General features: G+C 39.3%; 1 protein-coding gene across 4 annotated transcripts; it reads left to right on the forward strand.

The window, feature by feature from the left end:
• Window positions 1–6,577: 6,577 nt before the first annotated feature.
• LOC107778778 (putative methyltransferase PMT11) lies at window positions 6,578–15,312 on the forward strand. Of its 4 annotated transcripts, none has more exons than XM_016599084.2 (10): window positions 6,578–6,751; window positions 6,883–7,602; window positions 8,205–8,354; window positions 8,462–8,732; window positions 9,504–9,614; window positions 11,095–11,254; window positions 13,487–13,744; window positions 13,861–13,983; window positions 14,363–14,440; window positions 14,592–15,312. In XM_016599084.2, the coding sequence occupies exons 2-10, from the start codon at window positions 6,967–6,969 to the stop codon at window positions 14,797–14,799; spliced, it is 1,995 nt and encodes a 664-aa protein (XP_016454570.1). In that variant the 5' UTR covers window positions 6,578–6,751; window positions 6,883–6,966; the 3' UTR covers window positions 14,800–15,312. The 4 variants fall into 4 exon arrangements, 3 of the variants coding, with proteins under 3 accessions (XP_016454570.1, XP_016454571.1, XP_075108326.1); XM_016599085.2 differs by having other exon boundaries at window positions 6,657–6,751; window positions 6,888–7,602; XM_075252225.1 differs by having other exon boundaries at window positions 6,697–7,602.
• The last annotated feature ends 145 nt before the right edge of the window (window positions 15,313–15,457 follow it).

Below are 15,457 nucleotides of genomic sequence, written 5' to 3' on the forward strand. Positions count from 1 at the left end.
TGGCTGTTAAGGAAGCAGTGCTGGTGTCAGAAATGACATTGGGAGTTTGGACCTTGTTTACGGATAGAGCTTCCAATGTAAAAGGGTCTGATCTCGAGATAGTTCTAGTCATGCCCTCGGGGGAAACCCTGAGGCAAGCCATTAAAATTATTCCATTAACTAACAATGAATCCGAGTATGAGGCTTTAGTTACAAGACTTAAACTGGCCCGGGGATTAGGCTCTGAGGTCATTAAAGTGAAATGTGACTCCTAGCTATTAGTAAACCAAGTGTATGGGATTTTCGACACAAAGAAAAAATGCATGCAACAGTATTTGAAAAAGGTTCAGGCATTGCTTGCACGATTCAGGCAATGGTCAATCATACACATTCCAAGGGAAGAAAATGTGTAGGCGGATGCATTAGCTAATTTAGGATCATCCATGAAGATGAAAGGATCTGACTCTGGTACTGTCGTTCAACTTCTACATTCGGTATTAGATGTGGAAAGTTACTGTGAAGTCAATTCAACCAACTTAGTCTGGGACTGGAGGAATGAGTTCGTCGAGTATATTCGGCAAGGCAAATTACCCGAAGAACCGAAGGCGTCCCGAGCACTACAAACCAAAACAGCTCGTTACTGCCTCATAGATGGACAATTACATAGAAGATCATACCAAGGACCATTGACCTTGTGTCTGAGGTCCTCGAAGGCAGATTATGTTATGAGGGAAGTCCACGAAGGAGTCTGCGGGACTCATTCTGGTGCAGATTCGTTAGTTCTAAAGTTGATCAGTGCAGGTTACTATTGGCCTCAGATGGAACAGGACGCAAAGACGTTCGTTCAGAAGTGTGACAAATGTCAACACCATGCACAGTTGGTACACCAACCAGTAGAACTCTTGCATTCAATGTTGTCCACATGGCCATTCATGAAATGGGGGATAGACATAGTTGTTCCTCTACCACCGGGTCCCGAAAAGGTAAGATTTCTTTTAGTTTTAACTGATTACTTTACTAAATGGGTTGAAGAAGGTCCTTATCAAAAGATCGGTGAACGCGAAATGGTAGACTTCATATGGGACCAAATAATCTGCCGATTCAGAATATCGAATGGAAATTGCTTGTGACAATAGGCCGCAATTCATAGGCTCAAAAGTCACTAGATTTTTGGAAGGATTGAAAATCAAGAGAATTACATCTTCACCATACCATCCAAGTGCTAACGGACAGGCGAAATAAACTAACAAGGTAATTATTCAGAATCTGAAAAAGAAGTTAGAAGATTCTAAAGGCAAATTTTCCGATGAGCTACCAGGAATACTATGGTCATATCGGACAATGGAGAAATTGAGCACGGGGGAAACACTTTTTTCTCTCATGTATGGCGCGAAATCTATGATATAAGTGGAAGTGGGGGAGCCTACTTTAAGGTTTTCTTGAACAAACGAAGAAGCAAACAATGAAGCATTGTTGGTGAGGCTTGACTTGCTCGATGAACACAGGGACTTGGCATACGTGAGGATGGTGGCTCTAAAATAAAGGATGGAAAGATATTATAATCGCATGGACAATCTCCGCTACTTCAAAGTAGGAGACTTGGTTTTGAGAAAGGTGGCCCAGAGCACTCGGGAAGTCAATGCCAGGAAGCTGGGACCAATATGGGAAGGTTCTTACCGGGTTTCAGCTATCACCGGTAAAGGGTCGTACGAGTTGGAAAATCAAAATAGAGTCAACTTACCCAGCAATTGGAAGGTGACTCACCTCAAAAGGTATTATTGTTTACGGATCCTACTATACTGAAAGTATATGCTGCACTCTTTTTTTCTTCGACCAGTTTTTGTCTCAATCGGGTTTTTCTGACAAGGTTTTTAATGAGGCAGCAACGAAAAGTATACTGCGAAGGGAGCGTCATCGGAAAAAGGAAAGACCTTTAGACATCAAGGCATTAAAGTTTTCACATCGATGGAAAACGGCTATATGGATGGTTAAATAATCTTTGGTTCGATGGCAAGCTTTGCCTTCCATCACTAAAAAGGGATTATTTAACCATTCATAAGTTGTTTCTACCGATGAAGCAAGACTTCCAGTGTTCGAATTTGCATGCTTCGCATTCGAACACTAGGGGGAGGGGAATAATATCTGATACGACACTAGGAGTGCCAGAAAAACCGGGACTACAAGAACCGGGATTAATGTTTTATCCTGATCTGGGACTGCATGATCAGCTCCATAGAAATAAGTTGTAAAATTTAGCCACATGTATTGGCAGTTTTATTTTAGCAAATGAATGCTTATGTACTTTTAAAGATATAAGGAATAAAATAAAGTCCTTTTATTTTATCTTATTTTTTGTCCAAATGATGAGTTAATTTTATCGTTTGAAAGTTAACTAAAACTTCAAATGCATTTGCCGGAATGAACAGGAGACATCCTCTTCAAGAGCATAAGGGTAGATTCCTTATGAAACATAAGGGCCCTCTCTTATTAAACCCTCATAGTAAAGGGTAGATTCCGGAAGAATTTATACCCGAAATCAAAAGCTATCGGATGAAAATATACCTGAAGCTTTAATCGATTAAATGCAAAAGGAATATTTTTGCACAACACTTAAGAGAAAAATTCTTTATTTATGTATCAGGTTCCAAATTCCGCAAAAGATTGGCACAATTACAAAGTAAAAAAAAAAGGGGGAAAAGAAAAGAAAAAGAAGTTATGCATTATTGCTGCCATAACCCGAGGGAAGAGAGAGATCTACATTTCCCCCGGTAGAGGAAGGCGGATGCACTATCGGTTCGGGGCCTTCATCTTCTTCAGCCTCTCCTTCGATTCCCGAGTACTCGGAGCCAGTATTCGACGAGTCAGTTACAGCGGGTCGGGTAGGAAGATTTTCACGAGTAGACAACTCCAGTTCTCGAACCTAGGCAATACAATCGTCTATGTTGGCGATGCCCACTTTGGCCTCCTCCAAAGTCTTCCTATCCATATGATATATAGCATAGGTTTTCTCGAAGACAAGGGAATCTTCTTGATACTAGAGTTAAGCTCAGAGTTTACCAATTTCGGCTTAAAGGCCGTCCCTTTTAGATCTCATGGCACTGAGGCGAGAGTCGAGATCAACATTCGTAGTTGAGAGAATCCGGTTCTAATCCATGACCCTCTTAAGCCTCTCTTCCGTTCGGTCTCTCTTCTCCTCAGCAGCATTAGCTTCTTCAATTTTAGAGCGTAAGTCTGCCTTCAAATTATTGATTTGCTTCTCGAAGCCAGACTCGCGCTTGGCAGCAGCGAGTACATCGTCATGAAGCTCGGCCCACTTAGCCTTAGCCTCTTGAAGCTTTTCTTGTAATTGAGCAGCTTCCTATCTGTGGGCCATTTTATCTTGTTCGCTCTGCTGCAACCGAGCCGCAAGATCACCCATCTCAGCAACTTTTGCCTCCAACACCGGGAGGCACGCAGAAAACCCGTTCCTTTCAGCCAAAAGTTGATCCCGCTCGGAAGCAAGTCCTTGCTTATCAAGGATCAACCTTTGCAGGCCTTCGGAAGCAAAAACGTTGGCCTATGAAGAAGCAACGGTGGCAGAAGAAGTGTTGATGGTTATTTTCTTGGTGGTCGGAGGTAGAAAAGGCCCAGGGTCTAAACTCCTTGGATCAAAAACAACAATGGGAGCTGGAAAGAGAGAATCAGCATTCTCTACCAGGTCCATTTCACCCCAAAGTGCTTGGGTTTCTTCAGCTCCCCCGGTTGATCATTTGGTTGAGTCAACGAAGATCATTTTCTCCTTAGAAGGGAAGCCTCTTCGTCACTGGCTTCCCCTTCATCAACGAGGACCACTGTGGCCGGCTCAGATGATGTTTTCCTTGCTTTCTTCTCTTGAGCCCAAGCCGAGAAGGAGCGTCTTCTCTTCGGTTTCTTGGGCTAGGGACTCTGAGAAGGGGCACCCTCACCGAAAGCAGATCCACGAGCTCCGTTTCGGGCAAGGGCATTTTGCAGCACCCTCCTGGCATCCCCGGGGTCAACTAAGATGTCGACTTCGGGGCAAATGACGGAGCCCCTTGGAAGTCATGTGTCAGGCCAAAGAAATAGAGTTAGTAGTTTGTTCATGATTATTTTTATGCTCGAACAAGGGTGAAAGAAAGGAGAGCTTGACTTACCATGATTCTTGGCCTTTCACCCGTATTTAGGGGCCATTTCCTTCCACCGGCGGGATTCTGGAGTCATGATTCCAGAATTTTCTGAACCCACTGGTCCAGACCTTGAACCGTGGTGGTTTCCATCGGGTAGCTGAAACAAAAGAAACAAGAAAATCAGTAACAACGGGAAATAATCTTTTCACGAAGGAAGGAAGTGAATGACCAAAAACTTATGAAAGTGATTCCACCACTCAGGAAAACTTAGAGTTGTGGCCGGGATAATGTCCCTAGTATAAAAGATGACGAATTGTTCCATCCACCCATGATCATTGTCATCATATGCGCTGGTGAGAAGAGCGTGGTGACCACACTTGCTGAAGTTTATTACTCTCCCACGAAAAATTTTGGGAGAGTAAAGGTTCATCATGTCTGGAAGGGTTAGTGTTTCGCCGGTATCCGTGCATAGTTGGCGAAGGCAGGCCACCATCCGCCATATAGATAGGCCTACTTGTACTAAGAAGACCTGATACCTGTGGCAAAAATTCAAAATTATCGGGTCAAGCCCTTCACTCGACCCAGGGTAAATGAGCCTAATGTAAAGGGATACGTATAGACATACGTAAACCCATCCTTGGAGAATATAACCTGCTCTACCATATCCGGGGCAAGGATTTAAAGATTGGGGAAGTTGCAATCCTCTTTCACAGTTGGGATACTGGAAGGGCGAATGTAGGAGGGATACCTGCTAATTGGCCAAGTTCGTGAAGAGGCAGAAGGAGCCTTCTCTTGAAAATCATTCGCAATGCTGAGATGATGTGGTATGATGGTGCTAACAGTGGAAGGTACAGAATCGACTTCAACCTCCTTGTCCTTATTTTTTTCGGGCCTCCCCCCCCCCTCCCCCTCCACCGAAGAGAAGACCAGTGTTTCCGAAGAAAGCAGTGAAAGAAGCCATGGTAACAAAAGGTCAGTAAAACTTTTGCTGAGAAAGTTGAAGAAGATGGAAAAATTTCAAAGCAGATGCAAAGAGAAAGAAAGGCTTTTGAAAGTTGTAAAAGTGAAGAAGTAAAAATGTTGAGTAGCAAGGGATTTATAGACGACAAAAATCATGGTCATGATTACCTCGAAAACCGGCGAAAATATTTACTGAATCGTGGGGCAACACGTGTTTAGGGTATTAAAAGGAATCTTCACTAACTTCCCGGTAACACTGAGATATGCCACCAGAAAGTAGGGAGACTATCTGTATAGGGTGAAATTGATTTATAACGGATGGTCGAATGATAACATGACACGTGGAACCGAAGATAAGCAAAGGGCATGTCAGAGAATAACCAATACCGAATACAACGAATGTAATCGATATCGGGTAAATCCCGGAGAGAGCGTAGTCGACGGGAGAAGGTCAAGGATTTGCCATCGGATAGCATTCAATGAGAGAATATTCACTAACGTTAAATGAGCGACCGTTGCAGAGACTATTTGCATTCATGGCATGCCGTTACACATTCATCAATGACTCTTTTATTATCATTTAAGAGAAGTTTGATCCTATGGTATTGTTTTCCTAGGTAGAGCTATAAATAGCACTCTCATCAACCATTGTAAACACATGAAACATTCTATACAAAAAAGGCTATATTTGACTATTTTCCTCTTAAATTGACAGCTTTCTTTCACTTTGTCGTTATTTCTATTTGTGCTCTCGGAGACGCTGGGTTCAAAGCCAGACTTGTCATCTTCTTTAATTTCAATTGTTAATCTTAATAATAATCTCATATGTTTATCATTTTTGGATCAAATCAATCCGCTTGTCTATTAACCGTATAACAAATTTAACTGTACCGTTTTACGGGTAATCACATAATTTACTGCCTATGTTGTTGTAGCAATAACTAAGCTGGAATTACTTCTGGTCGTAATCAATTTAAGCTCCCCCAATCTAGTCGTTACTCCTATTGATTGAATTGTTTGCTCCTTCACCATGGCCAGCAGAGTACTTTTTTCTCCCCCCCTCCCCCCCCCCCCCAAATCATTCCCTGGATGTGTTGCCACTAATTGAGTTGAATTGCTTTCAGTTGTCATTAATTTTATCTTCCTTGAATCAGTTACCACTCATGTGGATTGAACAGTCTGCTCCTCCATCGATTATCACACCCTTTCGGTGAATTAATTGTTCCTTTCCCTATTATTCGCCCATCCGTCAACCTTACATCTGTAATCAGAATCTTGCTTATGTTTTTTCGGCCCCATTCTGGCTAGTAGTGCATGTTAGATAATTCACCCTAATCGCACGCTTAGAAAAAACCTTTACTTCCATTTATTTATTACAAGGAAAGAATGTATTTTATTCGTTTATTTGACATTTTTTCTGGAAATGTCCCAAAATATTTGATACTATTTTAAAAATTCAAGAATTCAACTCTGTACTAGTATTAAATATGAATGATGTAATTATTTCTATATTTAATTAACTTGTCTCAGTATTTTCTCCTCTCTATTAAACTATATGATTAACCAAAAAACTATCACCTTTCCTCAAAACGGATAAAGAAAGGACTATTTATGATATAAAGGAGTATTTAATTTGCGGGCCTTCAACATGAAGATCAATTCTTAGGCAATTGATCTTAGGTATGCAGGTAAAGAGTCCATTACAGATCAAATTCAAACTATATAGCCTCCTTCTCGCATTTAATTCAGCAAACGGTCCAAACTATACGACACTTCATTTACTCTCTCTTTGTGTCTTCCTTTTTTTTTTTTTCTTTAGCACAGTAGGCCAAGAATTCTCATTGAGAGATTCAGATCTACAACAACCCACTAATTTTTTTTGTGTATGAGAAAGTGAAAAAACATGAAGGAGTTGAGTGGAGATTTACTCAGGTCCACTACTGTTATCAAAGTGTTGGCTTTCGTCTTCTTAGCCGTCGCTTTCTTCTACTTCGGCAAACATTGGTCTGATGGATCGTCTCAACAGCTCCTTTTCTTCAATTCGCGCCAAAACCCATCTGAGCCCATCTCTCCTTCAGCTGTTTCTCTTTCCTCCAATTTCAATAAAACTTTTGATTTATCCACTGTCATTAACGACACCAACAAACAGCAATCGGGGCAAGTTTCAATTCCGCCACCGCCACCGCCGGCGGTGCAGAATATGGGTTTATTGGACGAGAATGGAGTAATGAAGGAAGATTTCGCGGTGGGGGATTATGATCCGGATGTTGTGGAGAATTGGCCGGGTGTTGGAAACGAGACAGATTTGTCGGAAAACAATAAGGTTGTTAAGGTTAAGAAATTCGGGCTGTGTCCTGAGAGTATGAGGGAGTACATTCCGTGCCTTGACAATGTGGAGGCTATCCAAAAGCTGAATTCGACGGAGAAAGGTGAGAAATTCGAACGTCATTGTCCTGAAAAAGATAAGGGGTTGAATTGCTTGGTTCCTGCACCTAGAGGTTACCAAACTCCAATTCCATGGCCCAGGAGCCGGGATGAGGTATGCTATTCTTTACCAAAAACATTGCTGATTTCTTCATGTATTGAGTTTTTTTTTTGGATAAGTTGCTCAACTTTAGTTTTTTTGAAGTATTTATTGTCTCATTGGCACAATGTTCTATTAGTGACGGAGCCAGGAACTTGTGCAAGGGATTCAAAAAAAAATACTAGAATGTCACACTTGGAATTTGAACATGTGACATAAAGCAATTTTTGAACCCTCTTTGCCACTATACTAGCATTTCAACAGTTTTAATATAACCCCCAAAAAAAACTCATTTTTGCCCTGTTTGCGCAGTATAATTTTCCGATTAAGGGGATTCGATTGAATCCCTTGGCCTCTGTTCTATGTGGCCATGATCATGTACTCCGTCTGAATAGAACTATAGTTTGAGCCGTGATCAAGCTTTCCACCAACTTGAGTGTAATAATGATGATCACAAAAGTTAATGTTACCTTTCTCAAAAAAGAAAATCGCAAAAATTTGCCCCCTTCTAATAAATCAAGTGAAAATTCAAATTCAAATTGAAAGACGGGACGGGATTTTTACAATGTTAGATACAATATATAGAATTAGGGAATTCTCAACTATCTCTACTGCAGGTTTGGTTCAGCAATGTTCCCCATGCACGTCTAGTTGAAGATAAAGGGGGTCAAAATTGGATCACCATAGACAAGGACAAGTTCAAATTTCCTGGTGGCGGCACCCAGTTCATACATGGAGCTGATCAGTATTTGGATCAGATTGAGAAGGTATATAATTTTGTTCTTCTTATTAACTTTAAAGCAGTGAGTCAACAGATTAAACAAAATTAGTATTCTTTTAATTTAACTTTTCCTTTGGACCATGTCTTCCCTAGATGGTCCCTGAAATTGCATTTGGTCGTCATACCCGAGTTGCTTTGGATATTGGTTGTGGTGTAGCAAGCTTTGGTGCTTATTTACTATCACGGAATGTGCTCACTCTGTCAATTGCTCCAAAAGACGTTCATGAAAACCAGATTCAATTTGCTCTTGAGCGCGGGGTGCCTGCAATGGTGGCTGCATTTGCAACACATCGGTTAATGTATCCGAGCCAGGCATTTGAATTAATCCATTGTTCAAGGTGTAGAATCAATTGGACTCGTAATGGTATGCTTTTCTATATCCTAGTAATATCCCATCGTGATGAGCTTATACTTCCTATTGTTTTAAGATGGTTTTCTTATTTTTGTTTTTTGAAATTGTTGCATTTGAGCTAACTTTGGCTTCAAATCTTGCATTCTAAGGGTAATGGTGGAAGTCTTATTGTTAAAAAAATGTATACTGGATCTGATAATTTGCAACTTTTCTTTTTACTGCTTTTATTTTGATGGATTGATAAGCTGTTACCAATAGTTGTGAATCTTTGTGAGTGGAGACAGATTCCCATGCTCAGGAATAGTCTTTTGGCAGAATTGTCTTGGAAGGCATTAGAGAAAACTCCCTTTTTCTGTCCCGAGGAAAAAAAACAGAAACACTTATAAACATTTCTGTTGATGCGTAGTCGCTCCCGCATTCTAAGGTTTCATGGATGCAGTTGAAGATATTCCACTTATAATTTCTCGGGGAGTTCCTAGTTTCTCTCTTTCATTTGTTAAGGGTGATAATTTCTTTTTTTCTTTTGGCTTTAATTTATTAGCTCTTTGTTGTCCATTAATATGTAGATTTTTTGGTTAGAAGCTGTCTCAAGTGTCCTACATGAAAAGAGAATTTGTATTAGACTGATAGTTTCATAATGTGTGTTCTAGTTCCACTTCTTTGTTATTGAACTTGTTAATAAATGCTGCCATCTTTTAAGTCTAAATAACCAGATTGTGATTCCTGTCTTGCTCATATATGGTAAATCTCTAATTTGTGCGTTGATCCTCTGATTTTATGAAGATGGGATTTTACTATTGGAAGTGAACAGGATGCTCCGTGCCGGAGGATATTTTGTTTGGGCTGCACAACCCGTTTATAAGCATGAAGCTGCCCTAGAAGAACAATGGGAAGGTAACTTTATTAAAAGTTGGCATGTTGTATGGCAATGTCAGATCTTCTGAATAGCAATAAAGAGTTAACCTCCTATTATTGTGAGCAATTCTCCATTTCCCTGTGGTTTTACTTATCAGTTGGTGTTATGCTTCTATTAGAGAGCATCACAACAAAAACATTGAATGTTTTAATGATGTGTGAAAATTAGTGGTCAAGTCAAAATCAGTAGATAGCTCATCTTTTTTGCTAATAAGGAAAGGAGCTTCCAAAGAGAATTGAACAAATCATATTCTTCTAGCTAATGTTCCTTTTTCTCCCCATTTTAAGTGATTAAACTATTACTCTCTTACTCGAAAAATAAAATAAAATTTAAGCATGAACGAAACAATAAGAAAAGATCAGTGTTGTGAAGAGCGTTAAGCGAGGAAAAGCGACAAGCCCCTTTTCGCTTAAAGCGTGAAGCGAGAAGCGAATCGCTCTCTTTTTTGAAGTGAAGCGGAATTAAGAAAAATATTAAAATAAATATTGCATAGACAACACATGTTACACATACAACACATGTAACTACCAATACTAAAAAAATTGGCAGTGAGACTAAGAACAAAAGATGAAAAACTGAAGGAAAAAAAAAATGGCAGCATTTCGCTGCAGTTTTAAGGACTGAAACGAAAATAACAACAACAACAACAACAACAATAATAATAATAATAATAATAATAATAATAATAATAATTTGGGGGAGAGCATGGGTTTGTCATTAAATAGGGGGGAAGGGAGGAGGAGGAGGACTGAAACGAAAATAAGAAGAAGAAGAAGAAGAACTGAAGGGGAAAAAAAAGTTTGGCAGCATTTCGCTGCTATTTTAAGGACTGAGAAGAAGAAGAAGAAGAAGTACCTCTGTTGCTCGCTGATTTTGTAAAAAAAGACTGAGCTTTTTATTTATCAGTGACTTAAAAAACAAAAGCGAGCGCTTCCGTCGCTTCAGCGAGCGCTTCTCGCTTTTTTGACAAAAGCGGACGCTTCAACCTTCCTGCTACACTTCACCCTACAGAAGCGACACAGTGGCCGCCTCGCTTCGCTTCACGCTTAAAGCGCTGAAGCAAACAATCAGAAAAGATAAGTTGTCGGCATAGGAGTAACAACATGGAGATCCCTGGTTCTAATTCCAGCTGCAACTCTCAATGTGAGCCTATCTGCTCCACTCTTGGTGGCAGCCTAACATCTATGCTTGTGGGTTAGGTTGCCAGTCAGTTAGTCGAGATGCATACAAATTGGTCTGGACAATGCCATCAAAGAAAAAGTATAAGAAAATATAATTGGATTAAATTAACAAAGTGTAGTCTTGCTTTGTACAAGCAAGCTCTCACTCTATCCTCCAATTTAAGAATTTAAAAAGAATAATTGCCCTTTTTTAAAACCCTGTAAACTACATGTGCACTTCTAGTTCTTGAAAACTTGCACAAGTCATAACACTTTGCTTTCTCCTTTTCTCTACCAGAGATGGTTAATCTAACAACCCGTCTTTGCTGGAAGCTTGTGAAGAAGGAAGGTTATATTGCAATATGGCAGAAGCCTTTAAACAACAGTTGCTATTTAAGCCGCGAAGAAGGAACCCAACTGCCGTTTTGTGATCCACAGGATGATCCAGACAATGTTTGGTGAGGATTATATTGGTTATGCTTATCTAAGTTTTTATTTTTTCCCATCAACATTGTCAAATTTATCTCCCTCTTCGCAGTTGTCCTGATTTTGGTCCTCCATTTGTAACGCATATGCTAATTTGTATTGTTTTGCACTTAGTAGAAAAAGTAATTGGATGCAGTTCCTCTTTTTTCATCCAATGCCTCAGCCAGTTGTTGAGTTTCTTACTAATGTACCAATCAACTTACTAGTTCTTTAGCAAGGGTTTACTTTTACAGTCATAGCATATTAATTTTTTCTTATTGGCTCGTGATGCCTTTTAGTATTAGCAGTGTTGTAAATTGAAAAGAAATCATCCTTGCATATAGGTTCGAGATTGATCTGAACCAGATCTTTGGCATAGAAAAGGGGTGAACATCTGTGCAGCAATTGTGCCTGATCAAAGCTGCATTCAATAGATGCAATTTACTTGATTATCAAAAAACTGTACATTCTTGAGATTGGGGAGAGAAAAATAGAGTTTGAATTAGTACAAGCACGGGCACCATGACTATAATGCATGATTTTTTATTTTATTTGTTGGGTTTGGGGGGGGGAAGTCATGGCCCCTGAAAACGATATTTTAGAAATACCTTTACGTGTACACATATATGGTCTACGGAGTATATGGAACTTCCTACTGGTGCTCCTCACCCAAAACAGAATAAAGGAATAAAAAGATTTGAGTTTCCTCATCGTCAATTGGGGCTTTTGATCTGTTGTGCATGTGCAGAGAGATGGAGAAAATATACATTATAAATATACTACTAATAAGACCATAGGAGGAGTTATTTGGATGAAACGCTTTGGTGAAGTCATGCAACCCGTTGTATTGCTGTCACCCATCTAACTAGAAACGAGAAAAAGTTAGAGAAATCATTGCACTGAGATGTAGTTATTTGTTCAATCTTCTTTCCCTGATCCTGTACCTTTGTTTTAGATTAAAAATTATTCCCTCATGTCCATTTTGCTTGCCAGTTCTTGCTTAGTGAAAATCAATTTGACCGATTATTGGGCTAAATTGGACGTAGATTATGTTTATGAAAAGAAAATTCAGATATCAGCGACTTTCTAAAATAAAATGTTGGTCACAACTCTTTTCCATGTGAAGATGATGGAAGAATACATTTAATATGATGCAAAATTACTTTGTTCGACTCCCGAGAAGCAAAATTTACGACCATTTTAAAACATAGAGATTTGTATCTAAAAATGTTGTCACACTTAGACTAGCTGATTGCTAACACATTGTCTTCTGCCACTTACCAGTGGATGAATTTTTCCAATATCTTTAGAAGTAATTGATGTATGGTGTCTTTTGGTTCGGGATGCCCCCTATTGTTTTGTGCCACATGCCGATGGAGTTTTAGTAACTTGCGTGGAGATCAATGCTTCAGTCTTTCCATGTTCGCTGAGTCCTTTTTAGTGGGAAGGACAAGTTCTTTCCTGAGAGGGAACACAGCAATTAGTAATATTATGTAGGCTGTGGAAAACATTAGTTAAGCAACATTAGAAGTTATTTTTATTTGCTCTAAAGATCACCACAGTGGTGTTGGCATACATTATCATCACAAGCACTTCTGCATATGACTATACCATATCTTATTGCAGAATGAGAAATTATATTTTTTGCATCTATCTCATCTCATATAGTGCTCAGTATACAACTGAAATCGGGACCTTTGTTCTTTAGGACATCCTTATTAAAACTCGCCTAGGAATTTTCTGTTGGCCCATATGATTGGAATAGACTAAATAGAATTGATGTCCGTAGGTGGTGCTTTCCATTGTGGAGTACCCATTAGATTCAACTTATTCTCAAAATGTGAGTTAATTCAGGGCATGTCTGTTAAATCAAAAATGATAATTACTCTTTAATCTAACTGTCTTTTGTTTGCCTTTTCTTTTCCAAGTTATAAAAATGGAGTTAACTTGCACTGTTAGCAGCTTGTAGCCAATTAGTCAGCATAGAAAGGTACTGCCATCTATAAAATAGCAACTTATTTTCTAATAGATGGTTGTTGAAAATTCTTAGGGCATTTACTAAGTTTGAGCGTCTCCGACAGTAACTGATTCAAAAGATTGCAGTACCTAATATTAGTGAACTGATTCAAAAGCTTGTGAATACCTTGTAGTCGCATGATTCATTTTCTGTTCATGCTTTTCTTTCATTCTAGCCCTTTATGACTTTTTTGCAAAATCACTTTTAGGTATGTTGATCTGAAAGCTTGTATTACGAGACTACCAGAAGAAGGATATGGTGCAAATATTACCACATGGCCTTCACGGCTTCACGATCCACCAGAGAGGCTCCAGAGCATACAACTTGATGCATATATATCTAGAAAAGAGCTTTTCAGGGCAGAGTCAAGATTCTGGAAAGAAATAATTGAAAGTTATGTCCGTGCCTTGCACTGGAAGAACTTCAAACTTAGAAATGTGTTGGATATGCGAGCTGGTTTTGGAGGGTATTTGTTCCATCTCTATTGTTTTCCTCTTTGTGGTTATTCACTTTAATGCATTTGCGTAAAACTGTTCTTCTAAAGTTTTAGGAAAGAATGCCTATCAATTGCCTTCTTGTCAGATTTGCAGCAGCATTGATTGAAAATCAACTGGATTGCTGGGTTCTAAATGTTGTCCCTGTTAGTGGCCAAAATACCTTACCCATCATATATGACCGTGGACTACTTGGAGTCATGCATGACTGGTAAGAATTGCTCATCTTGTACTTAGTCTATATTTTTCGTGCTTATAGGTACAGCGTATCCTTATATTGTAATAATTTCATTGAGCCATGCAATTCTTTGTCTCTAGTCTCTACACATTCCCAACACCACTATGATTTGAGAGGAAGGGGAAAATAAAAAGATGAAAAAGGAAAGGATGCTCGCTGAGTGATTTTGTAGTAACATCCTCCATCCTATGAGATACAGTATTCTGGCTTATAGTACATGCAAATCTTTAGGCATTTCTTTGGAAAAGTAGGTGGGAGGAAATGCAAATTTGGATGTTCTGTTTTTTATCTGTGATATCTCGAGGCAGAAAGATCTGGCTGGATACATATAAATCGCTGTGCCATTTTCCAGGTGTGAACCATTTGATACTTACCCAAGAACCTATGACTTATTGCATGCACATGGTCTCTTCTCCATTGAAAGGAAAAGGTACACTATTAACCTTTTTAAAATTTGCTCCAATATAATATTGTGGTCCGACTCCAAGTTCATGGGGTCTCACTGTAGTGAAGTTGGGCTTTCTTTAGAGTAGCATATTAAGAACATGTTGCCATGACTCTGTTTGATTTTGGTGTTTCAGATGCAACACATCCGCAATCATGCTTGAAATGGATCGGTTATTAAGACCTGGTGGACGGATATACATCCGTGATTCTCTTGCTGTTATGGATGAACTTCAGGAAGTTGGAAAAGCCATGGGTTGGCACGTATCTCTGAGGGACACATCTGAGGGTCCTCATGCAAGTTACAGGATTTTGACATGTGACAAACGTCTTTTACGAGCCTGAGTTGATGGTTGAAAGGGGAAATCAAACAATATGTCTGGTCATGCGCTTTCACTGGAAGAACAGGAAACAGTATGTAAAGTTTAGGGACTAACTGCTCAACTCCATTAATATATAGTGATGTGGATAGACTGATTATTCAGAGCTTCATCGTTCTGCAATAAATGGAGCTGAAGGGGATGGCTGCCCTACGTAACACATGCTGTTTTTAGAACCACGTAGCCTAAATGAGGCAGTTCATGTGCAGCTAGCCCACACTGGTGAAAACATTTTTTGGTTTGCATTCAAAGAAATTTACTCTCCAGTTATCAATTTTTTTCATTTACTTTCATTTTTATTATGATAGGCACAGAAGTTACTTGCATCATTGTATTGATAATGCCACCATCTCTTTCCAGTCATTGCTTTTGCAGCTCGTAATTGCAATGATGAATATGTATCCAGCTCTAAATTCACTTGTAGCAGATGTACTGAAGTTAGATTAATCTGAAGGAGCAACATGTTTGTGTTGACCAATATTATAACCTCTGCTGAAGAATGCACCTTTCTATGTTTGATGGTACACAACAGATAATTTTGTGTTTTCCCCCGTGCATCAAGGTTTCCTGACTGTAGCATGTTTATATATTTTTCTAGTAAACCACTCTTGCTAGTTTGTTAT

This window comes from Nicotiana tabacum, chromosome 4 (genome assembly GCF_000715075.1).
Source record: "Nicotiana tabacum cultivar K326 chromosome 4, ASM71507v2, whole genome shotgun sequence".
NCBI classification, from domain to species: Eukaryota; Viridiplantae; Streptophyta; class Magnoliopsida; order Solanales; family Solanaceae; genus Nicotiana; species Nicotiana tabacum.